The following is a 7,390-nucleotide window of genomic DNA, read 5'->3' on the forward strand; positions in this document are numbered from 1 at the left end:
ATAAGGGCAAACCATCTGCCGGGGATCAGGTAACTGCCGGCAAAAATGCACAAGGGTGGATAAACTGCCGGTAGAAGTTAAGCAGCAAGGGCGCATGTACTGCCGGCAATGATATGCCCATCTTAGGTCATCAAAACTGCCGGCAGAACTAAACTACGGCCCACTGTCTGCCGGGCCTATCCGTGGCACGAGCCCACAAAAATAATTAGGCCCAAACGCGTGCTGGTGCTGGAGAGTGCGCGACAGACCAAAATTTTTGCTCAAAAGAATTACAGCCGCCGCCCCGACCTGTTCTCCCCCAAATCGAACCTCCTTTACCCCTCCTCTTCGACCGATACCACCGCCGCCGTCGCCGCCGCCCCTTCCTGTTCTCCCCCAAATCGAACCCTCCTTTATCCCTTCTCCTCGACCGACACCGCCGCCACACCGCCCCTTCTGCCACCACCACCCCTCAGCCGACCTGTGCGACCGCATCTGGATCTATGGCGCCAGTGCGTAGAGGTCGCGTCTCCTCCCTCCAGAGGCCTCTGATGCATGAGGTCGATGGAGCCTCCCTCCCTCCGGCACAGCCACCTAAACGTCGATGGCGCCGGTGCGTCAAGGTCAACGTCAGCTTCCTCCCCAGCAACAGATCCTACGACGAACACCAATCCTTCTCCATTGTGATGTGCGGCAACGGCAAGCGCAAGAGGAAGCAGTGCCGTCCAAGGGTCCACCACGGCATCGGGCTCCTCTTCTCCGCGGCCCTTCACGCTGGCTAGCATGAGATGGCTCCTGGCCGCGGCTTCCTCTCCCGCTGACTGCGAGCGCGGTGCCTGCTCTCTGCTTAGATCCGTGCCAATGGAAACCCGATCTAGGTGAGATTCTCCATAGCAAGGTAGTGAATCTCTCCTTCTCTGCTGGATGAGAACTGATGGTGGGCGTTGTCCAGTTGTCCGTACGAATCCAGATTTCCCCTCCCTGCTACATCTCTCCTTCCACCGAGACTGTCTTCTTATTGCTGTTTTTTCTTTTTACTACCAAATTGATGCAGATGCTATTAGTGAAAGGATTGGAGACTGGGTCTAGTAGTGGTAGGTTTTTTGAGAAATTCCAAGTGCTCGGGAATTGCAAATTGTTTCAGCCAGGTTAGTGTATGTGTAATTTTTTATGGGTTGTCTGAAATTCAGAATCATTCTCACTTGTAAAGGAATGCCATATGTACCTAAAGTGATTTGTTTCGGGGGTCTCTTCCCTTCTCTGGGAATCAATTATTTAACTTGTAATAAATAATAGATATGCCTACTTTTATGTGGTTATAATTTGATGTAGACATACTGAAGGAAAATAGTCTTTGATTGTTGCCTTTAGCATTAATTTTCTTTGCATTCTATTAGACTTGATGTGGATATTTCTTGGATCTTATTTTTCCTTGGTTTTTAATTGCCTTGCTTGTTCAGTTGCTGTAGATTCTACAAGCATTAGGTCATTAATCCATTATCTTTTTAGTGCCGCTAAGATTGTCTTGTGTACCTGATCTTGTTGTAATGTTGACAAGATTTTTTACATGATAGTTAAAACCTACTAGCTAATGAGCCCTTTCAATGGATATAATTAGGTCTATAAATAGTGCTTGCTTTCTGCACCGCATGTTTAGGACACTGCTGATTAATGCATACTTATTTTCGATGCGCCTGTCAGGGGGTAATTGCACTCAACATGGAGGATGGTACCCTTCATCGTTTCCTTTCAACAAATGCTATTTTAGCAACAGGAGTAAGAATCTCTCTGTCTTAACCACTGACTGTTCCTTTTCAGTTTACTGCCTGTCTTATCCCTGTCTTGTATTATAGCTCAACATGGTTATGGCAGAGGTTACTTCTCTGCTATTTCACCTCACACATGTACTAGTGATGACAATGCTATGGTTGCACGTGCTGGGTTACCCCTTCAGGTTAGTCTTCTGAACTAAATCACACTGACTTAGCTACTTCTCAAGATGATATGGTTATATCTATCTGTTGAATTTGCAGGATCTTGAGTTTGTGCAGTTCCATCCTACAGGCATTTACGGTGCTGGATGCCTTATAACCGAAGGTTTTACATAACTAAAACTTTTTTTATCCTACTGTAGTCACATGTGTATTAACTATAGCTTTTGCACTGCACATTTCTCCAGTTAGTATCGAAATTTCAGTCAATCAACCAAATTTTCTTACATTACTATGTCATCATTCATTTTTAAGGTTCCCGGGGCGAAGGTGGTATTCTTAGGAACAGCAAAGCTGAGAGGTTCATGGAATGATATGCCCCTACCGCCAATGATCTGGCATCTCGTGATGTTGTTTCTAGATCTATGACTAATTGACTATGGAAATTAGAGAAGGACGTGGTGTACGTATGTTTCAGTTCTCTTGTTTTATGCGATTATGCTTTAGGTGATAATCTGGTGTTGTTGGTTCTTCCCACATCACTTGCTGTTTCTATCCTTTAGCCTCAGGACCATTGACCGACCATCTCTACCTGCACCTTAATCATCTTCCTCCAGAAGTGATACATATGCATCTTTTATACCCAACCATCTACATATACAGAATATAACTTTCTTGTAGTGCTGCCGCCGGGAGATAAATCTTTGTATGCCCTTCCACTATTAAATTTTGTTGTAATTATTCTTACTATGTTGAGATTGCGGTCTTCATATTTTATGTTTTCTGCTCTTTGTGACAATTCACAATTTTCCAAGATAAATAACTCTCATCACTATTTGGGCACTATATTGTAATGCTTAATGCTTCAGGAATAAGCGTGTGAAATCTAAACACATGTTTTAAGCATTTATCCACTTCATGTGGGCAATCCCCGTTGTTAATATACAAGAAATCGCGTGCACAAGTTAAGCACTTATTTGTAAATGATTTTTACACTGAAAGTTCTTAATTTGCTTTGAGCACATTACATCTGTAGATGTGGCAGAAGCCAAGTTATTCCAGGATAATATGCAATGTTAAGTGCAATTATTTTCCTTATGCTAACACAGTTTTCGCCAGCATTATTTTTTCAGCTGCTTGATGGAATCATGGAAGGAACATATACAGTGCAGTATGAAACGAGGAATGATCTGATGATGTTGAGATGAGTATGGTACCCATACTGTATCATTTTTTGTTCAGAATCTCTGATGTTAAATGGAGGGTGTTAAATGTAGCCCTCGAGAAAAAAATGGGACATTGTACTACCATAGTGAGCTCCACTGTAGAAAGTAAAATAACCAGCCTTAACTAGGTGTATATTTGTTACTCTTAAATAGTACATAAGCTCTTGAAGGAAGTAATTGCCTCAGAGTTATGCCTACTCACCCCCGAGCCCTGAGTGAGGTATGGTCACTGTGTGCTTGGCTGCTGGCTAGCTTCCATAGTACGTACTAGAGGAGTACTATACTGTGTGCTTGATACCTTCCATCACTTAGAGAAATAGCTGCACGGAGGAGTCTATCACTTATATTTGGTAAGCTAGAAGCACCATCAGGAGTTGAGGACTTGAAAAGAGGTACAGAGGCAACCAATGGGGCAATATTTTGATCTCATCTTACACATTCTATTATGTTTGTCTTTATTATATGTCATCTTATTAATTATTTATATATACTTGCCATATTGACGCGTTGATGTTTCTAGAAATTTCCATATCCGGCATCGTCTTACTCGTATCGCCGTATCAGTGCTTTATATGATTTACTTGATGCCTTGAAAGGAAATATGATGAGAAATTCTCTTCGTTCATGTAGATGTCTTTCTTAAAAAGTTGGAGCGGTGCACATGATTGTCTTTGAGTATTGTAATCAATTGTATCTCTTTGTCCAGGTTGGAAATGTTCGTGAAGACTGGCCAAAGATAACTTGCCCTAACCATATGCTCTGAGCTCACGTAGAAGACCTTACAAGCTTTGCATTTTGTGCTTGTTACATTCTGTATAACTTGGATGTATTGAAACTATAGATGCTAAATTATGATGCAAGTCATCATGTGTAATCAGTGAATTGTATACATTGTAACCATGTACTTTGATCATCAGATTTTATAATATAAATGTGCAGATTCCTTTTACTTTATTTTAATGAATGGCTTGTCAGTGTGCATCTAAATGTGAAATAAATACAATACTAGAGTGCAATAGCCTTATAGATTGGGGTATTTGGCAACCGTGGCACATCATCTGCCGGGAAAGCTATTAACTGCCAGGAGAATTTGTCTGCCGGGAGAATAGAAACTGCCGGGAGAACTTTGAACATGGCGGCATACAAACTGCCGGGAGATCTCTATCTGCCGGCGTTTGCAATTCCCGGCAGCCGTTCTTGTGGCAGTTCTATCTGCCGAGAGAAAAACGTTCCTGACAGTTTGTCTGCCCTTATAAGTGACTTCTGCTGGCAGTTTTTATGTCCTTGCAATCGTGTTGTGGTGTAGTGTTAGTTTCCCTACCTTTCTTATGCCATCCGGTTGTGGCTTTATTTTTAACTTTTCCTGCCCTTTGTGAGCATTTTTCATTCTTTTGTTTGAGACATGACGACTTTTGTTGAACCTATTTGCTTATTAATAAGTATGGCCGTATGCATCGTTCTGATGCAGAGATCGGGGATCCCCCTTTTCGAAAAAAAGAGGATAAGGAGAGTTGGTTTCAGGTGGCTACATACTACCAAGTCATATATGTAAGATAACTACATCCAGATAACCCAACATGAACTTACAAAATCTTGCGAGACTTAGTTGCCCTCTCAAAGATATCAACTATGACAGAAGGACAAGATCTTTTAAGGTGTGTGTAGCCTTTGCTTGCCAGCACAGCATCCATTCTACTCCCCGTGAGGAGAAATTGGACACAAGCTTCTTTGAGGTTGCCGCAATGATGCTGGTCAGCCAGAGCTAATGTCGTCGCCATAGAATCAACGTCGAGATTCCTACAAAGAATGCCTTCGCAGATTAGCTTCAGTCTTTCCATGGCATACTTATCTGCAGCCACAAGCAAATGCTTGACCATTTCTTTCTGGTCATTGTCGCAGAGGTCAAGCATGGAAGGCAAGGAATAAGTGTAGATAAACTGAAGCAACGCCTTGAATACAGCAGGCTGCATATCCTTGACGGTTATCCTCCGTGTTCTTTTGTCGCTCATCGGCCCATAAAGCTCCGCCTTGAACACCGGCGACCGCATTGCAAGCACAATCTTGTGGGTAAAGTTTCTCTGTAGGTCAAGCTACACGGAACCTCTTATCTCCAGCCCTCCAACATTGCTTTGAGATCCGTACTCGTCAACTAACTTACAGCAAGAAGATTTCTCTTTTTTGTTTCTCTCAAATGAAAGAACATATGGGCTTCAAACTTTGCAGATCAAACCAAATTTAGAACTTCAATGTGTGAAAAAACTTTCAGATTTTTTGGACCGACATAAATATACAAAACGAGGATTTTTTGATTAAAAATAATAATTTTTGCACTTAAATGCATGAAAAAATCTGAAAGTTTTTTCGCACATAGTAATTAGAATGTTTTGTTGTCTTGCAAAGTCTGAAGTTTATACGTTGTTTCGTTTGAGAGAAACAAAAATGACAAATGTGCCTGCACGGATCATGATGCAAAAATGGATGGCTAAGATAAGGGGTACCACGTAGCTCAAGCTACACAAAACCACACGGCTTCCTCCCCTGATTGTAACAGTTTCCCAAGATTGTCGTACAGATCAGAGGGCGGCACCTGGACCTCGAAGTCCGGCGCGGTCTCCTCCACCTGTGGTTGCCTGACGACAGTGACCTCGCACTTGATCACGAGGCGGTCGTCCTCCAGGTACGGTGATGATTCCAAGACTGCCCTCTTCATGAACTGGGGAAGCCCCCAGTCGGGTTGTATGTGGCCGAAAACCATGGGAGCCACCCGATGGATCAACTTGGTGGTGGCCCGGTCCGACGGGACGACCAGAATCATGTCGAAGTCGGCTCTTACGTCGGCCTCCAACGTCAGTAGCTCAAGAAACACCGAGACGTATTCTTGGTATTCATGCATTTCTCCGTCGGGGTAGAAGACGATGGACCACTCGCAGCCGTCGACAGTGAAGGTGGCGGAGCGGACGGATTCCCCTTGCCAAGGCCCTTGTGCTGGCTGTACCCAGATATCTCGAACGCGTGCCCTCCCCGCGCGGACCCTAGGCTGGACCTCGATGAAGTCGTGGTGATTGCCCTCTGCGACGATGCCATTGCCGGTATTTGCGTGGTGGAATTTAGGGCAGCGGCGGCGCGGCGAAGAGGGATTTTCCGATTGAAGATGAGGTAGGGCTAGCTCGACCTTGACAAAAGTTGAAATCCTAACGCGGCACCCTTTTTCACCCATGGCCACGCAGGGTTATATGTCGCTCGTCGATTCTTTCTGCTTAAGGAATCCCATACCGATTCCAAGTCGCCTACGGGCTATGTCTAACTGACGGCCAATTAACGCGGTTGCTCGCTACACGCTGTAGGTTTGCTCTGCTCAGGTTTTCCTTGGGGTTTTTTCTTTTTCGTTTTTTTATTTTTTTCTTGGATTTTATTTGTTTTCACCGATTTTCTTGGGTTTTTTTCTCTTCATTTTACTCTGGTTTTCTTTGTTTTCTCATTGGTTTTTTGGATTTACTTTCTTTACTCGTTATACTTTGATTTTTTTTGGGGGGTTTTCTTCGTTTTCTTTGATTATTTTCGCTTTCCTTTGTTGTTTTTATCGGTTTTCTTTTTTAACACATGTCTATATTTTTTTCAGTGCACTAATATATTTCTAGAGCACATGTGAAACAATTTTCTCATACACATTGGATATTCTTCATTGCATGGTGCACATTTTTTAAATAGATGTTTTGAATACTTCTTCGAATACACGTTAACATTTTCCAAAGACACGTTGTACTTTTTTAATGGAAATAAACATTCTTTTAAACTACACAAAGAAATTTACATTGTATTAATTTTTAACAATATTTATTGGAAACACTTGATTATTTTCTATCAAATGTCACGAACATTTTTTTGAAATGTGGGAATATTTTCCATAAAATGTCACATACATTTTTTGACGGTACAAAACATTTTACATTACACAAATATTTTATAAAATTGTATACACATTTAAAAAATTGCATATATTTATTTTTTAAACGCATGAATATTTCTTCATCGACATGAACATTTTTTTGGAAGTTTTTGAAATATATGCATTCAAAATATAAATAAAAGTAAAAATAGAAAAAAGAATTGAATGATGTCAACATGATGAGCCACGTCCTACTGGACCGGCCCACCATCGGCGCAAGCGGCACATAGCCGCTCCCACGCCAGGTAACCAATCGCACACCATCTGTGCGATTTGGATCAGCTCAGTGAGGGGCGTGTGGTGCCTGT

At 42.4% G+C, this 7,390-nt stretch overlaps 1 protein-coding gene and 1 pseudogene across 7 annotated transcripts; one reads left to right on the top strand and one right to left on the bottom strand.

Moving 5' to 3' along the window:
* Positions 1–248: 248 nt before the first annotated feature.
* On the top strand, positions 249–4,085 carry LOC123062538 (uncharacterized). Of its 7 annotated transcripts, none has more exons than XM_044486090.1 (6): positions 249–877; positions 1,034–1,127; positions 1,681–1,755; positions 1,833–1,933; positions 2,013–2,076; positions 3,030–4,085. In XM_044486090.1, the coding sequence occupies exons 2-6, from the start codon at positions 1,034–1,036 to the stop codon at positions 3,116–3,118; spliced, it is 423 nt and encodes a 140-aa protein (XP_044342025.1). In that variant the 5' UTR covers positions 249–877; the 3' UTR covers positions 3,119–4,085. The 7 variants fall into 7 exon arrangements, 5 of the variants coding, with proteins under 5 accessions (XP_044342025.1, XP_044342022.1, XP_044342021.1 ...); XM_044486087.1 differs by having other exon boundaries at positions 250–1,127; positions 3,030–3,118; positions 3,843–4,085; XR_006429732.1 differs by having other exon boundaries at positions 251–1,127; positions 3,030–3,528; positions 3,843–4,085.
* Positions 4,086–4,719: 634 nt separating this feature from the next.
* Positions 4,720–6,220, bottom strand: LOC123058768 (BTB/POZ and MATH domain-containing protein 1-like; annotated as a pseudogene).
* Positions 6,221–7,390: the final 1,170 nt, after the last annotated feature.

This window comes from Triticum aestivum, chromosome 3A, assembly GCF_018294505.1.
Source record: "Triticum aestivum cultivar Chinese Spring chromosome 3A, IWGSC CS RefSeq v2.1, whole genome shotgun sequence".
Lineage (NCBI taxonomy): Eukaryota > Viridiplantae > Streptophyta > Magnoliopsida > Poales > Poaceae > Triticum > Triticum aestivum.